This window comes from Phyllosticta citriasiana (genome assembly GCF_038021145.1).
Source record: "Phyllosticta citriasiana strain CBS 120426 chromosome Unknown IWZ02scaffold_8, whole genome shotgun sequence".
Classification (NCBI taxonomy): Eukaryota; Fungi; Ascomycota; class Dothideomycetes; order Botryosphaeriales; family Phyllostictaceae; genus Phyllosticta; species Phyllosticta citriasiana.
In genome coordinates this window covers 1333491-1357522 of record NW_027117285.1, presented here as the reverse complement: position 1 = coordinate 1357522, position 24032 = coordinate 1333491, and the positions used below count along the sequence as shown (strand labels likewise).

Sequence of the window (24032 nt, the reverse complement as noted above, 5' to 3'; positions counted from 1 at the left end):
CTCCCCACCAAGAGGAGCGTTGCAACGCGCAAGACACGATCGACTACTTGGAGCCAGTGGGTAGCGCGAGATATCAATCAAGTTCCATGGCGTACGCACGGCCCTCGGGCGGCTGCGGTGCGGTGCAATCGTGAGTGGCTTGAGGCCTCAACCATCGGATCTCTCGACTCTTCTTGACTGTATCCATCCCACCCCATTCATTCCCTCCCTCCCACATGAGCGAGTCCACGATCCCGCAAACAAAGCCCCCGGGCCCCTTGTCCGCCGCCCTGGCCCCGGCCCGCGACCACGACGGCCAACCTGAACACCCTCCGTCTCACCACGACCCAACTTTGCCCGCTCAGCCTGCTGCTGAACTTGCAAATGCAAACAGAGCCGCAACCGCCCTCTTGAACCCTGTCGGCAAGCCGCATTCCCGCACCCCCTCGGCCGCCCGTCTGTCGCTCCAGACCGACTTCACCAACACCCTCCCTTCGAATGCCACGCCTTCCATCGTCAACACCCTTGCTGCCGACGTCCCACAAGCCCACGACTCCGCCGCTATGGACATTCAGCAACAACATCAGCAGCACCAGCAGCAACAACAACAACAACAACAACAACGGGGCCTCAGTTCCGCCCTCTCTGCCGCCAGTCTGGGCAGCTCGCTCTCTCCAAGCTCCGCCATTTCCTCACCCGCCTTGGGCGCCCTCGCCGACATTACTCCTCTGCCTTCGCCGCTCGTCGGCGGCGACTCGCCAGGTCCGTGGCGCCGTGCCACCGTTTCGCGACCAGAGTCCCGCGGCTCGTCGGGTGCTACCCGAGAAGATTGCTTGTCAATGCCGTCGACTGGCACCTTGTCGCCCTCGCGCACGCCCTCGCGGAAAAGCAAAGGATACTCGGGTCTAATGACCGCTGCCGTAGAGGCGCACAGCGCCAACATGCAGGCCGTTGAAAAGAATAGATCAGCACACGCGCGCCATCGTAGTCTGAGCGAGTACCACCCCGATCCGCTGCACAACGCGCGGCCACGCCATGTCACGATATCAAATCCTCACGGAACAGCAAAAGAGCCAGTCGCCGACGATGCCGCGCCTCAGTCGCAACTGCATCGCGAAGAGTACCTGGCGGCGCAACGTGGACTGGCAGCTGCGCCTTCTGCTCCCCCTTCGAACGCGAGGTTGCTCCCTACACCTCCCCCCAGCAATCGCAGCTCTACCGAGAGCGAAGAGGAAGATTTGAAAGACCAAGACATGAACATCGGATATTTGTCTATCAAGCATAATACCGGCAAGAGGAAGTTCTACCGCCCACTTCGAGAGCTCGGACAAGGCGCCTTTAGCAAAGTCATTTTGGCCACCCGGGAAAAGATCGAGTCTAAGGAACCACCACCAGACTCGCAGCTCAACCCAAAGAAGCTCGTCGCCATCAAGATTGTCGAGCATGGGCCAGCTGGAGGTGCGGATGAGGCAAGAGTCGAGATGACCCTCAAGCGCGAGGTCGAGGTTCTTAGGTCGATTTCGCATCCTTCCTTGATCAACCTCAAGGCTTTTGACTTTGACGACCAACAAGCTCTGTTGGTATTAAACTACTGTCCCGGCGGCGACCTGTACGAACTGGCCGACAAGAACCGAGGACGCATCACACCTGACTTGGTACAACGCTTTTTCGCCGAGCTTGTTGGTGCTGTACGACACCTGCACAGCCAATGCATCGTTCACCGCGATATCAAACTCGAGAGTAAGTTCCCTCTGCTTTCATGTGCCAACGCAATCGCTGCTTGGCCGAGACGCTGAACACTGCAATCTAGACGTCCTCTTAAACGTTCCCGTCGAATCGTTGTCCACGATCCAAAGCCCCCAAATTCATCCCACTGCTCTCCTGACCTTGACCGATCTTGGCCTGTGTCGCCGAATCGACTTGACCGACCCCATGCTCACCACACGCTGCGGCTCAGAAGACTATGCTGCTCCAGAGATTCTACTCGGTCAGCCATATGACGGACGCGCTACTGACGCTTGGGCTCTCGGAGTGCTGCTTTATGCGCTCATGGAAGGCCGTCTCCCATTCGATCCCCCGCCAGGAAAGGGCCGCGGACGAAGTAGGACTGTCCACCGCATCGCCCGCTGCGACTGGATGTGGTGCACGTTTGGCGACGACGATGGCGAGTGGGACCCTGAGAAGCCCGAAACAGTTCCCTGGACAGGTGCTCGCGAGGTGGTCGAAGGCTTGCTCAAAAAGGTTAGCCGCGGCCGCAAGTCACTCGACGAGGTGGCCGGAATGGAATGGGTCAAGAACGGCCTGCAAATCGAGGGCGGGGTGCTTAGGCGGCTAGACGAGGACAGCGATTCGGAGCGGAGTGGCAGTACCGACTCAACCATGCTCGACGCCGCTGCCAACGAAGCCGGTGGCGCAGCCGGTGAATCGGCGTCAGATGCGGCCAGATAGTCGCTAGTGAGGCGCTCCTGGGCCTTGGTTTCGCGCGTTCTGCTGTCGTCGTCCGCTGCTGGTAAGGATGTCTGCGCGACTTTCTGTCATGTTTGGTCCACGAGGCTTTCTTTGTCCTGTTGTGTTGTTTTTGGTCCTTTTCTGGCACTCGTTTCACGCTATCGGTTCCCTTGGCTTGTTGTCATTCTGCTTCTTCTTCCTCGGGCGTTCAGAAGAGAGACAGATTCTCTTGACTGCCACAGACGTCACCGTCTTGTTTGCTTTTCTCAGCCACCACCACCACACCTTACCACTACACTAACCTTTTGGCCTACTTCTCCCAGGCTACTTCTTCTTCTTCTCTCCCGGTTCAACACTACTACCGATACTACTACTTCTATACTTTCTTCCTCCCCTTTTATCAAGATACCACGGGTCTGCCCTCTCTCTCCCTCCTCTCTCCGCGCGCGCAACGAGAACGAATAAGAAAAGGCGTGCGCCATGTTCTTCTAACACTTCCTCTTTGTTTCTTTTTATCCAGGTTCTCGCACCAAAAGAGTAGTCGTGCGTTCTGTTGGCGCCCTTGTCGTTTGTCAGCTCGGTTCTCTCTTTCACTCCAACGTTGGGTCTGCTCGGGCTTGGTTTGGGAGTTTCTGTCTCGTTCTTCCTTGTTTTGTTCCGCAGTGCTCCGTTCCTCCATGCGTCTGCCGTCGCTTTCCTGACGCTTGTTGCTGGTAGTCGTTTTTCTCCCGCGCTCTTTTTCTTTTTCTTTCCCTTTTTTTTTTTTTTTTTTTTTTTGGCTTTGCCCTTTCTGTTCTGTTCATCCGTCCAGTCGTCTCTCTGTCTGGTGATGAGCACGCAAGGCCCATGTCGTTGAAACAATAACATGGGCCGGCCTGGCTGAGGCGCTGTGTTTGTCTGCTCTGTACTGCTCTGCCCATTCTGCTACTGCTTCGCCTTGCCTTGCCTGCTTTGCCTGCTTTGCCTACCCTGTCAATCACTCCCTCCATCATCCCCCTCCCACCTTATTCCCTCACATACTGCACTCTCTCCCCGCTCAGCCAACCCATCAATCCACCCCGTCACTCGTTTGAATACCATCAGCTTAGCTGACAGCATGGATAGTTGACAGATGGACGGACGTTTAGTCGATCAGAGGAAACGAAAGCAAAAAGGGGGATGGGAGGGATAAATGACACGGCAGTGGAGCAAGCGGGCGACGGACGGACGGATTGGATTGGATCAAAGCCGCTCCACATTTGTACTTTTATCATTCCACACATCATACACAGAGATGTCTTGAAGATGAAATATACACAGACAGTAACGATGGATAGAATGAGGATTGAGGACTGTCAAAAAGGCGTGAATGGTCAGAATGAGTGATTGAGTGAGCGAGTGAGAGAGAGAGTCGGTTTGAGAGAACGAGCTTTGGTGGGGATTGATTTGGCGGGTTGTGACTTACTTGTTGTGCGATTATTAGGTTGTGAGATCCGAGAAGAGGAATGGTGATGATATTGTAGCACACAAATAGATTTGATTCATGGCCGCTAATCGGCCAGTCCCTTTCCGGTTGCCATGTAGATGGATCGATTGCTCCAGATAGCGCAGCGGCCAGCCAACCAAGGACAGACAGACAAGACGCAAGAGAAGAATCCACTTGATCAATCATTCGCTTTGTATTTCTATCGTTTTTGCTTTCCTTTGCTTTCCTTTCCGACCTCCACCAAAGCCTCCTTCCTACCTTGTATGCACTGTCCTGCCATGTCATGCATGCATACATCTCCCGTCAACTGAACCATGCCAGCTCAATTAATCCTCATCCCAGTTCTTGTTGGGGCCCGGTGGCTTGGGCCCGCCCGCCTGGCGCGCGACGATGATCTGGTCGACGGCAAGAACGGTGCGAGCAGCCTCAGTAGCGAGCTTGATAGCCCAGCTCTTGGAGACAAGGAGGTCGAGGATGCCGGCCTCCGCGGCGTCGAGGACGCCGCTCTTGTCGTCGTTGTCGATGTCGACGCCGGCCGACCATGACGCGGGCGAGGCGGCGTCGTCGGCCGACTTGGACGCGGTCGCGTGCGCCGTGTACAGGCGCGACAGCACCTCGGTGGCGTCGAGGCCGGCCGACTCGGCCAGCGTGCGCGGCACCACTTCGAACGCCTCGCCATACTTCTTGATGGCGTACTGGCTGAGGCCGGGCGTCTTTTCGGCAATGGCGTTGAGGCGGTCGATGAGGGCCACTTCGGTGGCGCCGGCGCCGGGCACCAGGCGCGGGTCGCGCGTGATGGCCTTGACGACGTTGACGCCGTCGTCGACTGCGCGCTCCACGTCGTCGAGGTGGTTTTGCGTCGCCCCACGCAGCACCAGCGTCGCCGTGCGCGTCTGCTCGTTCTCCTGCCGGAACACCGTCACGCGGTCACCGCCGATTTCGAGAGTCTCGACCACGTCAACGGTGCCCATCTCGTCGGGCATGGGGGCGCCCAAGCGGGCCAGAGGAGTTGCGCCAACCACGCGGCAGAGACGGCGGAGCTCGAATTTCGAGAGGACCTTGATGACGAGGATGCCAAAGCGGTTGAGGTAGTGGAGGGCCAGCTCGCCGATGGTGGAGCCGGCGACAATGACGCGCAGACCCGAGTCGTACAGCTCCTTGACCATGGTCTCGACCTGCTGCTCTTCGCCCTTGCTAAAGTCCAGCATCTCCTTGGCGTTGTGGAGGAGAACCGTGCCCTTGGTTTCCGTCTGGCTGATGTCGATTGGGCAAGAGAAGACGCCGACCTTGGCCTTGGAGGCCTTCTTGACGCTTCCGTCGGGCTCACGGCCAAAGACCATGCCCTTGACGACCTTGCTCTGCTCCAAGCTGCCACCCATGATCTTGACCACGCGAATGTTGTCGACGTTGAAGTTGGCCGGGTTCTTGGGAAGGACGGCCAGGACGGCCTCTGCAACCATGTCTGCCAGAATGTCCTCGGTGCCGTTTTGCTTTGCCGCAATCACCGTCCGGATCGCCTTGCTAAGCTGTGCCTGATCCCTCATGTCCTCGACCTTGTCTATCACAAGCTCTGTGTCCCGAGTCAGCCAAAGCACCTCCTTTCTAGACCGTCGCCACAGGCGGTAGGAAACCTACGCTCCAACAGCTTCAAGGCCTCAATCTGTGCCTTTTCGTATCCCAACACAATGTCGCTCGTCTTGAGGCCCATCCGTATCAGCTCCTCGGCCTTCTTGAGCAGCTCGCCAGCCAGCACAATGACCAGGTTGGTCGCGTCGCCCATCTCGGCCTCTTGTTGTTGCGACGCCATGACGAGCAGCTTGGCGGCGGGGTGGACGACTTCGAGTTCGCGCAGGATCGTGGCCGCGTCCGACGTCAAGATCATCTTTTGGAGGTGGTTGACGACAATCTTGTTGCGGCCATAGGGTCCCAGTGAAGTTTGCACCGTCGACGTGATGGCCCGACATGCATCGATGTTGCGGATGACGGCGCCATCTTCAGCGTCGTAGCTGAGCGTTCTGTCAGTAATGGCACAGGGGTGGACAGCTCGGAGGTCGCTGCGGCGGACGGAGCGGGTGCGTGGAGACTGAAGGAGGCGGCGTACTTTTGGTAGCCCTGCTTGAAGAGCCCCGAGTTGGGGGCGTTGGGTATCGAGAGAGACATTATGGAGCTATCTGGCCGCTGCAACGTGTGGTTTGGATGCAGGCGGGGGGTGCGGGCAAAAAGTCGACGGAAGCTGGTGTTTGTCAGGGCGTCGCGCCAAAACCCAACTCCCGTCGCGTCTGCAAGAAGGCTTGGCGCCGCCGCACCCCGCAACCAACAGGGGGCCCCTGACCGCCCTCGAGCTGCCACCTCAGATTCACCGACTTCTACGAATTGCTTGGATTTCCATCTCCATCCATTATAGCTAGTCTTGCTTCATTTCAAGCTTACTCACCACATCCGCCTCAGAAATAAAAGATCAACCGCTCGCACAGCTTTCATATCAAACTAAACCGCCAAAGGAGAGGACGATTAAGCCGTCTTGGAGGGAGATATTGCACTGATCTAAATACGAGAGGCGTCTCAAAATAGAAAAAGAACAGCCGCCTCTCTTTTGCCATCAAGGCGCCGTCCCATCTGTACAATGGCGCCTTGCGACTTGGGTTTTAAAAATTGTTCCACCATGCCGAGTCGGTCCCACATACAATGTCAAGGAAAAAGCCTGATCGAGGCAGTCAAACACTAAAGGAAAAGGTTGAGTTTGGTGGTGAACAACAAAAGTTAAGGAAAGGTTTGAAGAGAGTTATTGGCCGGGGTCTTGATATCAGGAAATTGAGGAAACCGTTGGAGGTATCGTGGCCGTTACAGGAAAAAAAACATGAACCATGACTCCTCTAGCACCACGCCATCTCACGAAGCGCTGGCTTGCGTCCTAGTCTCAGTGTCAGTGTGGGCAGAGAGCATTGTGCTGGCGCCAATCGAGCTGGTCCGTTTGTGGCGTCTTGAATGGTGGTGATGGTGGGGCTTCTTTGAGAGAGATCCAACATCATGCTTGCCTAGACAGATGCGAATTAGTCACTACTGCGACAGACATGTCGTTGATGACTTACCATCGCAACAAGCCCTCACATTCTCCAGCCTATCAGCTTCCCTCTCTTGCGCCTCAATCACCTGCCTCAAGTCCTCGGCAGAGTCTTGGATGACGGAAGCATCGTAGATGGAACCGTTTCCTGCTGCACTGCCAGCATCACGGGTGCCAAGCCTACTATGGCGACTCGAAAAGGAGCCACGAAGAGTTCCAGCGGGCCCAAACATGCCGCTGATAGTGCTTAGTCGTCCCGACATGGACGACGGCGAAGGCGTGGCCAAAGTGCCACGCTCAGCAGCAGCGCGGCGCTTGGTGATGGTATCCAGTCTGCTTCGTCGGGGTGACGACGCCTTGGTGGTACGACTGTTGTAGGACGACAGCGAGACGCGGGAGCGTCCAGTCAGGCGAGAAGTGGTGCGACTGCCGCCGTACGCAGGGTTGAATTCGCGTGCATCTTCGGCTGTAATGCTCCTATCAATGACACTTTCCTCACCGTCGCGCTCTTGGCTGGTGCGCAAGAGCAGATACGAGAGGGCGTTGAACCAAGTCTCGTGCCTCTGGCTCGTAGTGGCGGTGAACTTGACGTAGCGGCCAGGAGTGATGACTATTAGGCTCTTGCGGTGGAGGCCTGGCGGGTACGGGTTGTCGTCGTTTTCGACGCGGACATCCTCGATCTGCACACTCTTGGCTTTGAGCTGGTTCTTGCCAGCAGTCGCTGGGTCTTGATCGCTCCAGTAGAGCGTCCTAGTGTAAGGGTGGACCCAGAAGAAGCGTCTGTGGCGATTCTCGGACATTTCCTCACGTCCAGCCTTGCGAGTGTACTTCCACAAGTACTCGCCAATCATGGTCTGGGTGATGGCTTGGATTATGCGGGGATCCGTGGTCGAGTCAGCTTCACGCCCAATGGGGTTAACGGGAATATTGAAGCGCTGATCGATCTCGGACGCAAAAGAAGAGACGGATGTACGGCGAGAAGTGGGTGACGACACTTCGCTGCGGTTGGCCTGCAAACGCGCACGAGGGGTGGTTCCATCCCTGACCGAATGCGGGCTCGCTGGACGAGCACCCGTAATGCTGCCGCTGGGTGTGCGAGGAGGCAGTTGAGAAGCGTGCGAGCTGTTCTGGTTCTTGTACGCCGAAGCGGGTTTCACAGGCGGCCCCATCACCGGCGGTGTCCGCGGGGTCTGTGTAGCCTTTTGAGAAGCAGCCGCGATGACTTCCTTGTGGTCCGAGGGAAGAGGTGGAGCTTCCACGCGCGCGCTGCGCAGGCTGGAGGCGCTGGCTGGCTTGCGAGGCGTCTTAGAGTCCTTCTTTGGAGATCCTGGAGTCTTGCCCGTCAACGAAAGGCTTCTCGTGGGACTAGGCGGTCCAGCGAGCATGGTTGACTGCTTATCCTTCATGAGGCTGTCGAGCTCCTCGGCAGAGATGAGGGTTTGAGTGCTCATTTCAACCATGTGTGACCGAGAGGCGACATCGTTCTCCGGAATAGACTGCAACGCCTCCCTACCCTCTTGCATGGCGGGCGAATCGTGACGGAGATCCCTCTTGTCTTCGACTGGTTCGACGTTGGCAACCTGGGCAGTCGTGATGGCCCGCCTCTCCTTCGCCATGATCTCCGAGTAGACCTTTTGGAAGGCGACTGGATCAAGGACACCCGGCATATTTGCGTCCTCGGGCTCCGTGTTCTGTGTGAGGATGTTGGTGTATGACAACGTTGGAGTCTTCTCGTCAGTAGAGTCAGTCTGCACAGCGACCGGCTTGGGAGCAGGACGAGTGACAGGCTCAATCGCCTGGCCGGAGACTGCCGAAAACGTTGAAGGAGTGAACTTGGGCGTCTCTGGGGAGATGGGAGCCGAGTGTAGAGTGGAGAGTGACGAAATTCGCAGGTCTGCCGGTTGGACCTTGGGAGCTTCGGGAGAAACGGGGTCGGAGTGCAGCGCGGAAATTGATGAAAGCTGCAGGTCGGCTGGCTTGGCTGCAACCTTGGGGGTTGAGGCAAACTCAGCAGCAATAGGCTCCGAGTGCAGGGACGAGACTGGAGAGAATTGGAAGGCGGGAGCTTTGGGGCTTTCCGCGGCGATTGGCTCTGAGTCGAGAGACAAAATGGAAGAGAGATTTGAAACTGGATCCTCCTTGGGAGCCGGGGTCTCTGGGTCAAGCGGCTCTTGGGAGTGGTAGGATACCACGGTTGAAAGGTCGTGGTCAGGCGTAACCTTGCGGGCAGTAGAAGGCGCCGTAGGCTCGGAGTGGAGAGAAGAAATGGGAGAAAAGTGGAAAGGAGGGGGGACGACCTGCGGTGCACTGGGAACCTCGGGTTCAACGGGCTCCGAGTGTAACGCGGTAAGAGAAGAGAGCTGAAGGTCAGGTGTCGAGGGAGCTTCCGGTTCGACGGGATCTGAATGAAGGGCCGAGACTGATGAAAGCTCGAGCTTGGGGTTTGAAGGAGCTTCCGGCTCGACAGGGTCTGAATGCAAAGACGAGACCGATGACAACTGCAACTTGGCAGGAGCTGGAGTTTGAGGCTCGACAGGTTCAGATTGCAAGGTCGAGACGGAGGAGAGCTCAAGCTTGGGAGCAGTAGGAGCTGCGGGGTCGACTGGCTCGGAGTGCAACGACTGCAGCGATGACAGATCAAGTTTAGGGGGTGCAGGCGCAGCAGGTTCCACCGGCGCCGAAGTGAGCGAGGAGATGGCAGAGACCTCGAGATTTGCAAGCGTTGGTTCGAAAGGCTCAACTTGTTGAGCATTCAGTTCAGAGATGCTCAAAGGCTGAGGTGAGACGGCTGGGGTCGTTGTAGCATTCAGCTCCTGGCCCTTTGATGTCAGCTCGGGCTCCAGAGCAGATGGGGCCAACCCTGGTGTAGAGTCGCCTGTCTGCTCAGGTTTGGCCGGCTCCTCCTGATCCCTGCCGAGACCAAAGCCAGAAACACCAGAAATGGCGGCTCCAAGAGCAGCGGTCGTGCTGGAAACACGGCCAGAGTCGGGACTCAGTGGTTCCGTGTTCATGGACGAATCCACCATTGGCGGCCTTGCAAGAGATGCCTTGCGAATCAAAGCCTTGTCGGCCAGAGTCTTGCGAAGCTCCGGAGATTCTTGGGGAGAGACAATTGAGGCGCGGCCCGGAGTGCCAAAGTCACTTCCAGTCTCTGAAGCTGCATCGCTGTCACGCTCGCTAAAGTTGCCGAGCTCTGCGAGCAGACTCTTGCCGCCGTCGGGCTCAACTTGACTGCCATCACTCATGAAACTAGCTGAAGGCGACTTTGAAACGTGGTTGTTGAGCACCTCTGCAGCGCTACGCACAGAGCGACGACCGCCGCGGCTGATCTTGAGGCGGTAACGGGGCTGCTCAGTGCGCTTGGGCGTCTTGACCTCGACTTCGCTGTCGTCAACCTCATCGCCAGAAGTGGATGCAGTGCTGAGGTACGAGTCGCGGCCAGGTCTGTTGTCGCTCATGCGAGAGTAACGACGCGTGCGAATCGTGCCACGGTCAGAATCTTCAGCCTCGGTGTCCTCTTCGGTACTGGAAGCACTCATTGTTTCTGCGCCTGTGTGGAAAGCGTCCGTCTCAGTCGCCTCGTCGCGCTCATGGGCAGTTTCAAAAGCGTCAGAGCTTTCAGCGACCGTTTGAAGAACCTCAGTACTGGGTCTGGTAAACGAGGCGGAGTTGACACGGCGACTAAATGGACTAAGGCCGACACCACCAATCGAAGGTTGAGGTCTTCTACTAGGTGTTTCCGGCACGTCATGTTCGTCGTTGTCTTCCCAGTCACCGTCATCAACAATGATCTCATCTCGGGAGCCTCGGGACATTCCCAGCCTGTCGGGACGGGGTGGCTTTTTAAACAAGTCTTGTTTTTCATTGGGCCGGCGTTTCTTGGAATTTGAGACGCCGTTGGCTGCTTCCTTGCGAGCAATGTCAAGCTCATCCTTGGTCTCCTGCAGCAATCTCCGAAGCTCCATCTTTTCCGTCTTTTCACGGTGAATGTTGTTCTTGAGATTTTGAATCATTCGATGCGCGTGCTGCAGTGAGCTCTTCAACGTCTCGGTCTCGAGATGGCTGTGGCGAGGAGTGAACTTGGTCGGTGAGGGTGGCGGAGAATTCTCAGGAGTATCCTGGTCAGTGTCTTGATCCTCAGCGTCGTGGTTCGAGTCCCGTCCCGAGCCTGACTCTTCCAGCCGCCGGTGGTATGCGACTGCTTGAACAAGCTCCTGGTTCTGGGAGATGAGTTCATCAATCTTGTGCTGGAGCGCAGAGCGTTCGGTCTCTCCCGAGCTGACGTTGCGACGCAGGCCCATGATTTCGGCTTCGTGTTGCTTGTACATTGCTTGGTAGTCGTCATTGAGCTTGCCGTGAGCTTGCTTGATCTCTTCGAGCTCTCGCTCGATCGAAGCCTTTTCCGCATTACTGGAAGAGATGTTCTGGTTGAGACGTTGTTCCTTGGCAACGGCCTGCTTTTGCTGGGCCGTGAGTTCTTGAATTCTCGTCTCTAGGTTCCAATTTTCATCCTTGTAACGCTGTTCACTCTCGTCCAAAGCCCTGAGCCGTTGCGTCAACCCTTCCACCTCGACTTCCAAGTGCGACCGTTCGGCATTGACTTGCTTCAGCAAATCGTCCTTTTCCGCCAAGGCAGCCTGCAGCTCGCGGACCTGATTGAGCAGAGAGCTGCTGATTTCCGTGGCCAATTTGATGTCATGGATGCGATTGGGCTGCTGGTTCCTTTGTTTCCTCGTCGGGACGCTAAGTTTCGAAGGAGAGGCGTGAGCTTCGCTCGAGAAGACGGAATTCCCATCCGCGTCCAGAGAGGCATGGTAGCTGGGGACTCTAGTCTTTGGTATAAAGGCCCGCGCAGTGTCCTTGCCAACCTCGTTAAACTCGCGTTCCAGCTCAATAAGCTTTGACCGCAGCTCGGCGCCAACTTCCGCCGAGTCAGATTGCTGCTCGACCTCCTTCAAGCGCTCGCTGAGCTCCTTTCTTTGTTGCACAAGTATGGTTCCCAGCTGAGAAGCTTCTCGCAGCCTCCGCTCCGTCTCGGCCAGGTGTGCTTCGAGGGCGCGTTTCGTCGCCGATGGTGAGCCGTCCGAGTAGACTGAAAAGGTCTGGGTGTCGAAGCTGGCATATCTCTTGCGATGCGATTCTGCGTTGTTGGAGGCAGCGGAAGGGCCGAAAGGGTCGGCGTCGCCTTCGCCCTCGACACTGACAGCCTTGGAGGGCGAGGCCATGGTTGGCATGGTATTGCTGGGGCGTTGGGAGGGCTCAGGAGGAGAAAAGGGCGCGAACAGTGTCTACAACGGCTTTGTATGGGGAGTCGGACGGAAGGCTGCAGCGAATAGTCGTAGAGCAGGAGTGGACGAGGTTTCGTTTCAACAAATTAGGTGGCGCTTGTAGCGTGCAAAGAAAAACCAAAAGAGCGTCGTTGTCCAGGCGGACTGTGAGAACAAGGCGTAAGTCGAACGCGGTAGCAAGGGCAGCGGTTGCAGAATGGCGCGGTGAAAGGCGGTAGGGAGAGAAGGGGGGGCGCCTTAGGCGGAGGTTGAAGCCGTAAGGACGACAACAACAACGGGTTGAAGAAACACGGCGGGGAGGGTGGCGTGTCTCACTCGCGCCGTCTTGGGAGGGGGGGGTTAGGTGAGGGTGACTCTGCGCATCGCTGGGGAGGAGGAGAGATGCGCGCGCGCAGTCGGAGAGAAGGCCTGACAAGGATACGGAGGAGAGAGAGAGAGAGGGTGAGAGGGTGAGTGGAGGGAGCCGGTTGATGATGAAGAGGGAGGGGGCAGCGTCCGTGTGTTTGTTATCCACCAGCACCAGCCAACCCAGGCCTGGCAAGGTCCCGCCGCCGCCGCGCAAGACCAAAGCAACCGAACCCAACCCAACCCCAACCCAACCCAACCCGCGCAACGGCGGCTCTCGCAGCCTCAGCCCTAATTGGGACTTGGTCAAGGTACGTACTGTACCATTTATTTCTCTGTTCAATCTGCATGTGGTGTCGTCCTCTCCCTCGCAGCCTCAGCCCGCCCTTCCGTCGTACACGGCCACATGCGACGACGCGACGATCCCATTTCCGATCTCTCATTAACTTGCCCAATGTACAGACCACCAATAATGCGTCTCTCGTCTCCCCGCGGGACCCCTGACGGCCGACGGGAACCATCTCGAACCCCTCGAGCCGTCGCGGGAGATCTGCGCATCGCCGCCAGCCCACTTTGCAGCTCCAGTCTGCATTCGACTGCAGTAGCATGTACAGTCGCTGTGACAATCCGCTGGCCCTTTTGCTGTGCGCTCGTCAGGCCCAACGCGGCGCCGAACGCGAGCCATGACCACGAATAAAACAACAACAACAACAACAACAATAACATCCACCACAACTCAGGGAACCAAAACGACCTGTCGAGTCTCGCGGACGCGGTCAACGTCTTTGCCAAAGTAACGTTGCGACTTGAAGCTACTCGTCACATCAGCCTCGCCCGACGTTTTCTTTTCCTGTCCGCGTCCTGTGCCACACGAGACACGACGTGGCACGCGGCCGGCGCCCCGGCAACGCGACCAGGTTGTAGGATTCTGTACTCACCTCCAGCGAACATTGGCCTTTAGCACATTAAGGCATCCTTGGAGATACTGCTGCACCTGTACATCCACCTTCTCCCCCCAGCTCGGTATCTCGGAATGCGAAATATACCACTGGCGGTAGCACTCGTGCAGCAGCTCATTGGCCTTGTCATAGCTCTGCTGCTGCGAGAGACCTAATCTCCGACGAAATATCGAGATGAGGTTCTGGCTATGGCCAACACTCTGCCATGGGTCAGTTGTTGTTCTGTTTCAGACTCTGCCTACGTGACCAGGCATACTCACGTGTTCTCGATGGTATGACAAAATGTCATTCTGCCTGTGCCACCACCTTTGTCAGCCTGCTTCTGTTGTCTCCTTTGACGTCGCTTCTTACAGTGTCAACATTTCGGCTACCAGTCGCTCAATATCTCGAATTGCCTTGCACTCAAACACGGCCTGTGGTAGCCTTAGCCCGCACGCATATCTATAGCATACCGTCAGCCTTGACCTCGGTCGAGCCAATTCCTGTCTTCACTTACTCTTCCAACGACAACAGGGGATATAGACCAATGTTTTGCGCTCGGATATGCAGGTACCGCGTAATGTTTTCCATGACGACCATGTCGTCGAATTTTTCGCCATGCAGTTCCGCAACACTCCTGCAAAAGTGTATGTTGGACTTGACATATCTCTGCCGGGCATCTGCTCTGCTCTTAGTCATTGCATCTTTGTCTTTCTAGAATCTGTCGACTCACCGTCGCACGTCGACTTTCCCACCCTTTCCCAGATGGAATGAAAGAGCTGCTGCAGGGGTGTGCTGGCCATGGCCGCAGAGTTTTTTCTTTCTCGCTCGAATTCCGGGTTCAATTTTTGGTCGTCGTCATCGGAGGACAGGGCTTCCTCGAGTTCGCTCGACTCTGTTTCGACAGGAGACGTCGACCATGGCCCGAGCGCCGCCTGTCCGACAACGGGTGCGCTGCATCCTTGTGGAACAAGAACGGCAACCATGCCCGCGACTTCAGCTCTGCCCTTTTCACGGTCTATGCCCAGTATGCCCTCGTCGAACTCTGCCGAGGGTCAGAAACGTCAAGCGGGAGGGTAAGGGTACACCAACGATCGTCAAACTCGAAGACCTGGGCGTTGCTGTTAGCGTCTTACCCCTGACTACATCGTCTCTGATTGGTTGAATGCTCACCCAGTAAATCCAGTCACAAACTGTTCGAAGCTCCTCCTTGCCGACGTCGGGACACAGGATGGCACTGAAGTAGCAAAAGTCTGCCGCACAGCGCCGCTTGATGTCCTTCTCGCCAAGATTCTGCCACAGGTTTGCCCTCATCCACTCTTCCGACTCTTTCCTCACTTGCTCGTAATGGGGGTTGACTTTGGGTTCAGGAGCAATGAAGCTGACGAGAAGATCGGGAAGTATGGCCATGTCCGCCGTCTCCTTGGTCGTCTCCTTCTTGATCAGACGGACGGTTTGACGAGCGAACTTCTTGGATTTCCCCGTCTTGAACGACCTGCCAGGAAATGTTGATGAACGACCCAAGGTCGAAAGAGATATGTTGAGTCCAGGCTCGTCGGTGGCAAGCAACATTGTGTATTGCCTTGTTTGATGTTGAATAATGGTATGCTGTCTTCACTATAATGGTGGTTCAAGTGGTCTGGATTTTGATGCTCTCTTGTTTTTCCAAAAGAACAAGGCACTTGGAATATCTTATATGCAAGAACAGGCCCCGAGGGATTACCTTCGGAGTGCCCGCAGGCCCTGCTCCTCGCCGCTACTTTTTTCAGGCGGCTATCTCAAGAATTCCCAAGCAAAGTCACAGAACCACTGTCTCATCCTGCGCTGCATGTTCCTGGTTCTGGCAGCTGGACTTTACTGAGAATGCTTGGAACGTGAGTTGGATGGTAGCCTAGGGACCATGCCCGCAAGTGGATTGACACGCCCTGTCTTCCGTGAGGGTGGTGGAGGCTAGATCGCCTTGGCTGTGAACACTATCCTATAAGCGGTCCTTACAAAGGCTTTGAATGTCTTTGTGCAACGGCATCAGTGCAGATCGATGATCGATTCCGAGGTTGGTTTGACCGGCCTTATCGGCAGATGATGATCTGGACCCTTGGTGTTCATCGGCTTTATTTTTACAAGGCCATGCGCGCGTCCCTACCGAGCACCGTTAATTCCGAGAGGAGTAGCACAGCACAGGAGGTCCCTGAAGACGCATAAGACCGAGTCCAGGGCGGCTAGAAGGGTCCGATGGCGTTTTGTGAAGGTACAGGAGCGTTCAGGGCTGAAGATTTGGTCGTCCAGCTCAGGACGCGGGCTTCATTGGACCAAAACGCAGAGTGGACTTGGCCTCGTGGACAGGCTGGGTACGAATGCTGGTGGCACAATGTCTTCATAGGTGATGTCAGCATCGTCAAGTCTGTTGAAGGGATATCATCAGGCGGACATGGAAGCCTATGCTGGAGCTTCATGCGGTGATGTTGGAAGTTGACCAGGCGTGGAGCCCTAGGGCGAGCCCTAGCGTGGCATAGCTTCGGATGACTAAACCGGTGACGGAGGTGTTGACGCGCCGGGCATGCGGCAAACAATCGACATTCCAACTGCAACTTCGTGTCAGCTGCGCTCCATACACCTGTCAAAGCCGTTGCCTCGCCTGATTGACACGTCGCATACGTCGCATCGCCCTCATGGACGCACCCGTTGTCTTCAAGAAACGCTCTGGCAAGGGCGCGCCGCGCCGAGTCGCACCGCCACCTCGATCTCCCTCTGCGTTCTCAGATGCTGATTCAGGCTCCGATGGCGACGATGGTCGTAGAGTAAAACGGCGCAAGACAACCTCCAGCGCCGTTGTCAACGCCTCGTCTGCCGCGCAAAAGACCAAGACCGAAGTTGAGGGTGTCACAAAATATGCCGCAGACACGTCGGCCTCCATCAAGGACAACAACGACGCCACCAAGCAATCCAACTGGTACGACGAGAGCGCCCCCGATGTGCTTAGCGCGGCAAATCTGCTGGGAAAGACCCGAGTGAAGAAGGACACCGACAATGACAATGACGAGGGCAGAGACGGAACGTACATGGGCCAGAAAAACTACTCCAACTTCATCCAAAAGCGCGCCGACGGTCCCAAGGTCGGTCCCGTCAAACCGATCAACAGCAACGTCCGCATGGTGACGCAGATCGATTATGCTCCCGATGTCTGCAAGGACTACAAACAGACGGGTTTCTGCGGTTTTGGCGACAGCTGCAAGTTTCTGCACGCAAGAGAAGACTATGCTGCAGGGTGGAAGCTAGACCGGGAGTGGGAAATCAATACCAAGGGCAAGAAGCTTGGTGGAACCGTGGTTTCGTCGGCGAACCGCGACGCCAAGCCTGGCGAAGACGACGAGAATGAGGAGGAGGCCAAGCTGCTGGAGAAGATTCCGTTTGCCTGCATCATTTGCAAGAAGCCATACATCCAACCTGTCGTGACAAACTGCGGGCACTACTTCTGCGAAAAGTGCGCCTTGATGAGGTTCAGGAAGAACCCGAGCTGTGCAGCGTGTGGTGCTGGAACTGGCGGGAGATTCAACGATGCCAAGAACTTGAAGAAGCTGTTGGAGAAGAAGAGGGAGAGGGAAAGGAAAAAGAAGGAGAAGCTCAGGGAAGAAGGCCAAGATGTTAGCGATGGTGAAGGTGAGGATTGATCAATGGTTGGAAATTGAGTTCGACTTTTGAAGCCGAGCCGCTGGTCTCGCCTCACGAATTCTTCCCGTTCCTATCCTTCGCATTCGCTTTCAAACTTTTATATTGGAAGGATCTGCCACAGGAAATGCGCACACGGCCGATCTCACGATCACCACACCCCGGAGTTGAGGCCGGAGGTCTTCTAGACCCGGACGTTCCAGCATTACACGGTTGAGCCGCAGGCGTTCGATATGGAAATCACACCACAATCGGCTTTTGAAAACAGCGGTTGGATTTCCCATTAGGCTAGGACTGACAACTATCAAAAGACGGGACGCATTTTTTGACTCCCCTACGTACCTCTCACAACAATTTGGATATCCGTAATCGAGATCGCCGGCCTCTCCGCAGCTTCAATGAGAAGAAAATTTACTAGTCGTAAATTTTCGTAATCTCGTTGCTTTCAACCATTTCTGCAAATCCATCAATCGCAGTACTTACTATGTGCCCAAGGCTTCAATACAATCTCTTCGCGGATCGTTGTGGCAAAGCATCCACTCCAACCCTTCCCAGGCCATTCGCGGACAACCGCCTTTACAGTCCCCTCGTGTACCGTTTCGCAATAATGGCCCATGTTATCGAATTCGGTCGCCACAGCATGCCCAAGAAGTTGATGGTGCCCGTCTCTCCGGGGTCCTGGTGGCGCAGCACAGCTTCGCAGACGCTCTCGGCCTGGGCCGTGGGCGCGCCCAGGTCGCGCAGAGTCGCAAGAGCGTTGATGCCACCCCAAAAGTCGAAGGAGAGGTTTGTGCCGCGCAGGTTTTCTGCCGTCGTGCCGATGTCGTGGAACAGGCATGTCAGCAGCCATGTCTCGGCGTCGATCCACCCGTCGGATAGCCAGCTGGGGAACTGAGTCTGCAGCAGAGACATGCCGAAGTAGTAGACGCGAAGGCAGTGCGAGAACGTCTCCGCTCGTAGCTGCGGTTTGACATGCACTAGGCCCGCACCAACGAGCGCTGTGTCTGGACATGGCAGCGAGGAGACGGAGAGCGGCGAGGGTCTGTTTACGTGCGTTTTGTTGTCCAGCAGCACCTTTGGATTGCGTGGGACGGCGTGCCAGCCGTATTGCGGGCTCGCATTGGTGTTGGATGCCATGGCCTGCCGCAAAGGGAGCGCGGCTGTGTCCGAAGAGTGTCTTTGATGCTAAGGATCGGAGACGTGCGGCCTTTTCGAGTTGCGACTTGATTGACCGGGCTCTAACTCCTCAATGGGGTGTTGAAAGAAACATGAATGCTCTTGCAAAGCTGAGCTTTACAGCGGGGTCAGCTCATGCCATTCTGGGCAATCCGCGCGCCTGCCTGTGTTTTGGTCCAAGAAGTCAGCCATCCAAGACCACCGTCAAGTTCTAGATTCTAGACTGAGCCATACTGTCCTTCAGCTCCCTTGCTGCGCTCGAGAGGAACCGCTTCCTACTGCTCAGAACCTGAACCATTCTCTCGGGTACCAGCTACCGATGCAAGGCGCACAGAAACGAGACGGGATGCATGGCCCCCAAATTACTGAAAGACACGTGCTGTACCGCTTTCCCGACAGTCAACGTGGAGGCAAGGGATTCGTAGGCCCTGAGCTGGTTGCAAAAGCTGTAGCACGCAGAAGACAGCAGGCGGCATCACTGAAAGAGCGCGGAAAGGAGGCATTCAACCTCATTATTAGAGAATTGGGAGCATTCAAGTACTTGGAGGCTCGAAGGACAAGAAGCATCCAAGCTCCGCAACATGATGGACTACGGAGCAGGGAATCATGCAGTGGTGGTCGACACTGTAGCCCCCACTCCGCCAACTCCGTCACTCCTTGGTTCATCGAAAAACATAGTCTGAGAAACGCCGTGGAAGCTCCCACAGCTGGTCCTTCGACGCTTTCCTTTCTTCGGTGCGTTGCCACGGACAATTCATGAATCCCCCGCGCTGTGGCAGCTACACCTCGGCTGAGTCGGCCATTTTTTGAGTCAGACCCGGGTTAAACTGACAAACAAGCTCGGCCCACCGCTAGATAATTTAAGTTCTAAGCTTGAGGCTTGGAAGCTTAAATTGGAGACCGCCGTACAACCTCCAAGCCCTGGTGTTTTATTTGGTGCAAAATGCGCGACATGTCCAGCTTTCTGGCGGTGACGTCCGTTCTAGCGCTAAGCTCGCTGCTGACAGGCACGCGGGCGTCTGCGGACACCGAACCAAGATATTCGGTCTGGATGGCCAATAGCATCATCTCGCGGGGCCAAGGCGTTTTGACGGGCGAGGGAGATTCCTCAGCACTTCTCCAGGCCGGATTCACCCAGAAAGGCTTCCGTCGATTGATTGAGCTGTATGCAAACGACAGCTCAGCAGGGTCGATTGAAGGATACATCAACAAGAGCGTTGAATCGACCGTTAGCACCGTCAGCGTCACATCCGGACTTACGAACTACCCCCTGGATCGACTATCCAATGGCAACAACTTGATTGACCTGTTCCTCGAGACAGGCGACGAGACATACCGCGAGAGCTTTGAATCCCTGCGCAAGTCAATCGATCTCCAACCCCGCAACGTCGAGAACGGTCTGTGGTACTACACCTATAAGAATTGGTCGTACCTGGATGGGATGTACTCGTTGGCGCCCTTCTACTCGTACTACACTGGGCTTTTCGATCAGGACAACACTACCGCCGTCGCAGATATTCTGCTGCAACTGAATCTCCTCTGGGAGCATTGTTACGACAACGCAACCGGCCTTCTCTTCCATGGATACGACGAATCAAAGACGGCTGTGTGGGCAAATCCGGAAACAGGAGCAAGCTCTCACGTGTGGGGCCGCGCCCTGGGATGGTACTTGATGGCGCTCGTGGACACTCTGGAGCTCCTTCCAGTTGAGCGAGAGTCGAAGGAGTGGGCCGATGTATTGGACAAGTTTCAGACGCTGGCCTACGCCGTGATGCAGTCTGTGGACGAGGCCTCTGGAGCCTGGTGGCAGGTTTTGGATCAACCTGGACGCGAGGGCAATTACATCGAGTCGAGCGGATCAGCCATGTTCGTTTATGCCTTGCTCAAAGGCGTGCGCCTCGGGTTCCTCGAAGCCGACACACCCGGCACAGAAGCTCCCGATACCGTTGAGGAGGTTGGCATGAATGCTCCCGGTGTTCATGACCTAGGGGTTGTCGCGACGTCGACATCCTATGTGCAGGTCGCCGACAAAGCCTACGACTATATTTTGCACAATTTTGTTGTGAACAACGGAAACGGAACGCTCAGCTACAACGGCACCGTTGGGGTGTGTAGTTTAAACTCGACAGCTTCGTACGAGGTGAGTTGTGGGCCGAGGCCGGATTTCCCGTTTCTGTTTACTCAACCCTGACACGTTTGGCCAGTACTACGTGCAACGCCCAATCAACTTCAACAGCGTCCTGGGATCTGTCGCCTTCATCCTCGCGTCGCTCGAGCGCGAGATACATGCTGGAATGTAGCAATAATAAGCTCCCGCATGTTCTGGACTTTGCGCCGAGCGCGACTGCATGACTTGTCCGTTCTTCACCCGGCTGGCAAGACTTCAGGAATACGATGGACGCGCTGCGGGGCAAGATCGCAAAGAATTCTGCCTTGCCCCGAGGTGATGCGTCCGGCAACATTTGAGGCTTCTGGTGTCTCGCACGTGTGAGACGCGGGCGGGTCACATGCAATGCCCAAGTGCTGGAGAGAACGAGGCGGCTAAGCGTCGAATAGGACTAGAAGAATCCACCCATGTTCAGGGTCCCGAGAAGTATTTTGACTGATACCGTAAACCGCATACAGGAACTTCGGATCGCGAGTGATGAAACGCCAGAGCAGATCTCGGTATCCGCGAGCGTGCCAGAAAGCTTGACACGGTTTAGAACCGAAAAGTCAAACGGCTAGCTGGATGTGGCTGATGCAGGATCAAAAAGAAAAGCTGTAGTTTCGATTGTCGAATGAAAGTGTCGGATGCCTGGGTAGGCGTTGAGGCTCTGCCAGAGGACACGGAGAGGCGGACGCGGGCTTCGCGTCTTTCAGCACCCGGACGGAAGCGGTACCCGTCTTCGCACAATCGCCCCCAACGTCATCGTCATGCTGACCCCTTGACTAAGGATATAATTTTCCTTCACCATAATACAAAGAAAATAGCCCCCGATGCTTCTATTCCGAGTCTTTGCTTGCCCCGGGCCGTCGTTATCAAAGCCCTTCGTTACACCTTGGACACCGCTTGGGGAATAGCGCCAAGTGACATCAGCTTTCTTGTCCGCACCACTGATTCTGACTGGATATGACTTGGCCGCGAGCTGTCTGTTGAAGACGGAATCAGCCACTGCGGACTTCCGCTGCCGAGCCCCATATAGTCAAACGACACATCCCTTCGCATTCCGAAAAAACTGACCCCTGGCCGGGGCTTGCTCGTCCCGCCAGCGGTATCAAGTTGGTCATAGATATCCGGGTTTTCTCACCTGGCGGAATATCAAGGATGATAGTCGTCCTCGGTCTCCTCGAATGTTCGGTATCTGAAAATTAGTGATTCTCAACAAACAAAAGAGGTCCGGCCTCTCCCCTTCCCATTTCGCAGACACAGTCACCTTTCATTTTCTTCAGTTGCTTGTACACCAAATTGGCATATTGCATTTGGATATTGGTCACTACCGTCCGAGCGGTCCCGTTTCCCCCAGCACTGCCGCCATGGCACAAGCATCGCACCCATACTCTACTTATAGCTTCAACGGGAGGAAGTTCTCGTATCCTACCCGGCCAGATGGATTGCCCAGATCGCCACGGTCCCCGCTTCCTCCGACCTTGGTGTTCGGAGACGATGGCTTGTCCTTCCCTGGTCGAAGCTACCATCCAAGAGTACAAAGCAACGGGACTGCCGCCTCCAATCTCCGCAGCCCTACCTTCTTCAACGAAGACGACGCCAGCACCATTGGTCGACGGAGCATGGATTTCGACGATGAGGCCCGGCTCAAGCCATCCTACCCTCCCTCCCACCGTTCTTCGCTCCAACGGGATGTGGAGTCGCTGAAGAGGGATATAGAGATTCTGAAGAGGGACATGGACCTGGAGTCGCAAAAGTCACCATCACAGTCAGAATTCCGTGTACCCCCGCCTCCGCCTGTTCCAGCAGGAGGTGAGAAGGGAGGTCCTCTTGTGGATCCCAACATAGTGGGCTGGACTGGCCCCAATGATCCGGTATGTTGAAGTGTTTGGCGAAGCATCGAGTCGGACACTAACGAGCCCCGCAGGAAAACCCCCAAAACTTTTCCACACGGAAAAAATGGATCATCACTTTGTCGCTTTCTATGATGACTTTTTGCATTACATTCTCTTCCAGTGTCTTCAGCACGGCTACTTTCGTTGCTGCGAAGGAGTTCCACGTCTCGACTGAAGTCATGACTCTCGGGACCAGTCTGCTTGTTGCAGGTACGTTCTCAGCCTGTCCTGGCTCCGCTCGTCATTAACATGATTCCAGGATTCACTGTCGGCCCGCCGATATGGGGTCCGTTGTCCGAAATTCTCGGACGTCGACCTCCCCTTCTCTTTGCATTCTTTGTCTTTGCCATTTTCCAGATCCCTGTCGCGGTTGCGCGTAACATTGAGACCGTTATGCTCTGCCGGTTCTTCGGCGGAGTCTTTGGATCCTCGCCACTCGCAATCGTCGGCGGCGCACTGGTCGACTTTTGGAATCCGGTCGACCGCGGCATTGCAGTGTCAGTCTTCGCCGGCGCCGTCTTCCTGGGCCCTTGCGCTGGACCGATTGGCGGTTCTTTTACCGTCGCGAATCAAGATCTTGGATGGCGCTGGACACTGTGGATCACCATGTTTATTAGTTTTTTCTTCCTAACTATCGGCTTCTTTTGTATTCCGGAAACTCACCACGGCACTATTCTTTCGGCACGCGCAGGCAGGATGCGTCGCGAGACTGGGAACTGGGCCCTGCACGCCAAGGCCGAGGAGGCACCTGTCGACATTGCAGTGATTGCAAAGAACGTCCTGGTCAAGCCCTTTGTCATGTTGTCCAAAGAGCCGATCCTGCTCTTCGTCACGATCTACATGACCATTGTGTACGGCATCCTCTACCTGACCCTCGAAGCGTTTCCAATCGCCTTCACCGAGAAGCGCGGCTGGAAGCCGACCATCGCCTCGCTCACCTTCTCCTCTGTCACTGTTGGCGTTCTGATCGGCGTCGTTTTCGTCATCGTCTTCACCAAGACGTACGTGGCGCGCATCTACCGCGAGAAGGGCAGTGTTCCTCCGGAGGTGCGGCTAATTCCCATGATCGTGGGCAGTTTGGTTTTCCCCGCGGGTCTCTTCACTTTTGCATGGACTAGCAACCCTCACATTATCTGGGTACCGCAAGTGATTGCTGGTGGCCTCATCGGCTTAGGTCTGTTCCTCGTCTTCTTGCAGGGCCTCAACTACATCATCGACGTGTACCTCATGCACGCAAACAGCGCCATTGCTGGAAACACAATCTTGCGCAGTCTTTCGGGTGCTGGCTTTCCCCTATTTGCCGTTGCTATGTAAGTTTTCACCCTGCTCTCGCTTTGCATCTCACAGTCTCTTGCTCTGTCTCCGCCTGCCCTACCGTTTCTCTGAAAGAGCTGATGACTGACGTACTGCTCGCGTTACAGGTACCACAAACTTGATGTAGACTGGGCGACGTCACTTCTGGGCATAGTTGCCATCGTCTTGATTCCGGTACCCGTTCTCTTCTACCTATACGGCTCACGCTTCCGCAAGACGAGCACATACAGTCCGGTCAAGGACTGATCCCCAATCTGGCTCGAGCCGCGAATCCTTCCCGTCCATGCGACGACGACTGTGACGTTTCT

At 55.9% G+C, this 24032-nt stretch overlaps 9 protein-coding genes across 9 annotated transcripts; 4 read left to right on the top strand and 5 right to left on the bottom strand.

Annotated features, from left to right (window-relative positions):
• Positions 1–215: 215 nt before the first annotated feature.
• Positions 216–2427, top strand: IWZ02DRAFT_434163 (kinase-like domain-containing protein; the record flags this gene model as incomplete). The annotated part of the gene is made up of 2 exons (XM_066766342.1): positions 216–1719; positions 1790–2427. The coding sequence occupies 2 exons, from the start codon at positions 216–218 to the stop codon at positions 2425–2427; spliced, it is 2142 nt and encodes a 713-aa protein (XP_066621862.1).
• A 1493-nt stretch (positions 2428–3920) lies between these two features.
• On the bottom strand, positions 3921–6142 carry IWZ02DRAFT_454752 (chaperonin Cpn60/TCP-1 family). The gene is made up of 3 exons (XM_066767742.1): positions 5994–6142; positions 5528–5898; positions 3921–5462 (listed from the first exon to the last, which is right to left on the bottom strand). The coding sequence occupies exons 1-3, from the start codon at positions 6050–6052 to the stop codon at positions 4219–4221; spliced, it is 1674 nt and encodes a 557-aa protein (XP_066621861.1). The 5' UTR covers positions 6053–6142; the 3' UTR covers positions 3921–4218.
• A 639-nt stretch (positions 6143–6781) lies between these two features.
• On the bottom strand, positions 6782–12178 carry IWZ02DRAFT_491592 (uncharacterized protein; the record flags this gene model as incomplete). The annotated part of the gene is made up of 2 exons (XM_066769753.1): positions 6782–6927; positions 6982–12178. 2 exons carry the CDS (start codon positions 12176–12178, stop codon positions 6782–6784), a joined length of 5343 nt encoding a protein of 1780 aa, XP_066621860.1.
• Positions 12179–12862: 684 nt separating this feature from the next.
• IWZ02DRAFT_299104 (uncharacterized protein) lies at positions 12863–13569 on the bottom strand. The gene has a single exon (XM_066763903.1). The coding sequence runs from the start codon at positions 13310–13312 to the stop codon at positions 12926–12928; it is 387 nt and encodes a 128-aa protein (XP_066621859.1). The 5' UTR covers positions 13313–13569; the 3' UTR covers positions 12863–12925.
• Positions 13303–15419, bottom strand: IWZ02DRAFT_299091 (isoprenoid synthase domain-containing protein). The gene is made up of 8 exons (XM_066763902.1): positions 14698–15419; positions 14617–14635; positions 14258–14569; positions 14042–14204; positions 13897–13986; positions 13806–13839; positions 13525–13745; positions 13303–13398 (listed from the first exon to the last, which is right to left on the bottom strand). The coding sequence occupies exons 1-8, from the start codon at positions 15094–15096 to the stop codon at positions 13323–13325; spliced, it is 1314 nt and encodes a 437-aa protein (XP_066621858.1). The 5' UTR covers positions 15097–15419; the 3' UTR covers positions 13303–13322.
• Positions 15420–16085: 666 nt separating this feature from the next.
• On the top strand, positions 16086–17237 carry IWZ02DRAFT_299191 (uncharacterized protein). Its single transcript, XM_066763904.1, has one exon. It carries the CDS (start codon positions 16194–16196, stop codon positions 17190–17192), a length of 999 nt encoding a protein of 332 aa, XP_066621857.1. The 5' UTR covers positions 16086–16193; the 3' UTR covers positions 17193–17237.
• On the bottom strand, positions 17238–18327 carry IWZ02DRAFT_521382 (uncharacterized protein; the record flags this gene model as incomplete). Its single annotated transcript, XM_066770789.1, has 3 exons — positions 17238–17645; positions 17674–17729; positions 17786–18327. 3 exons carry the CDS (start codon positions 18325–18327, stop codon positions 17605–17607), a joined length of 639 nt encoding a protein of 212 aa, XP_066621856.1. The 3' UTR covers positions 17238–17604.
• A 991-nt stretch (positions 18328–19318) lies between these two features.
• IWZ02DRAFT_379217 (glycosyl hydrolase family 88-domain-containing protein) lies at positions 19319–20666 on the top strand (the record flags this gene model as incomplete). The annotated part of the gene is made up of 3 exons (XM_066765031.1): positions 19319–20311; positions 20387–20506; positions 20571–20666. 3 exons carry the CDS (start codon positions 19319–19321, stop codon positions 20664–20666), a joined length of 1209 nt encoding a protein of 402 aa, XP_066621855.1.
• Positions 20667–22137: 1471 nt separating this feature from the next.
• Positions 22138–23970, top strand: IWZ02DRAFT_470315 (synaptic vesicle transporter; the record flags this gene model as incomplete). The annotated part of the gene is made up of 4 exons (XM_066768792.1): positions 22138–22389; positions 22443–22620; positions 22670–23720; positions 23832–23970. The coding sequence occupies 4 exons, from the start codon at positions 22138–22140 to the stop codon at positions 23968–23970; spliced, it is 1620 nt and encodes a 539-aa protein (XP_066621854.1).
• Positions 23971–24032: the final 62 nt, after the last annotated feature.

What these genes read in the sequence shown, in the direction of transcription:
- IWZ02DRAFT_454752 (XM_066767742.1), bottom strand. Translation starts at nt 6,052, where the DNA reads ATGTCTCTCTCGATACCCAACGCCCCCAACTCGGGGCTCTTCAAGCAG. An exon ending in TTCAAGCAGGGCTACCAAAA is followed by an intron (nt 5,899 to 5,993) that starts GTACGCCGCCTC and finishes CAGAACGCTCAG; the next exon opens with CTACGACGCTGAAGATGGCG. An exon ending in GGCCTTGAAGCTGTTGGAGC is followed by an intron (nt 5,463 to 5,527) that starts GTAGGTTTCCTA and finishes CTCGGGACACAG; the next exon opens with AGCTTGTGATAGACAAGGTC.
- IWZ02DRAFT_299104 (XM_066763903.1), bottom strand. Translation starts at nt 13,312, where the DNA reads ATGTTATTGTTGTTGTTGTTGTTGTTGTTTTATTCGTGGTCATGGCTC.
- IWZ02DRAFT_299091 (XM_066763902.1), bottom strand. Translation starts at nt 15,096, where the DNA reads ATGTTGCTTGCCACCGACGAGCCTGGACTCAACATATCTCTTTCGACC. An exon ending in GTAGCCGAAATGTTGACACT is followed by an intron (nt 13,840 to 13,896) that starts GTAAGAAGCGAC and finishes GTGGTGGCACAG; the next exon opens with GCAGAATGACATTTTGTCAT. An exon ending in AAGGCCAATGTTCGCTGGAG is followed by an intron (nt 13,399 to 13,524) that starts GTGAGTACAGAA and finishes TGTGACGAGTAG; the next exon opens with CTTCAAGTCGCAACGTTACT.
- IWZ02DRAFT_299191 (XM_066763904.1), top strand. Translation starts at nt 16,194, where the DNA reads ATGGACGCACCCGTTGTCTTCAAGAAACGCTCTGGCAAGGGCGCGCCG.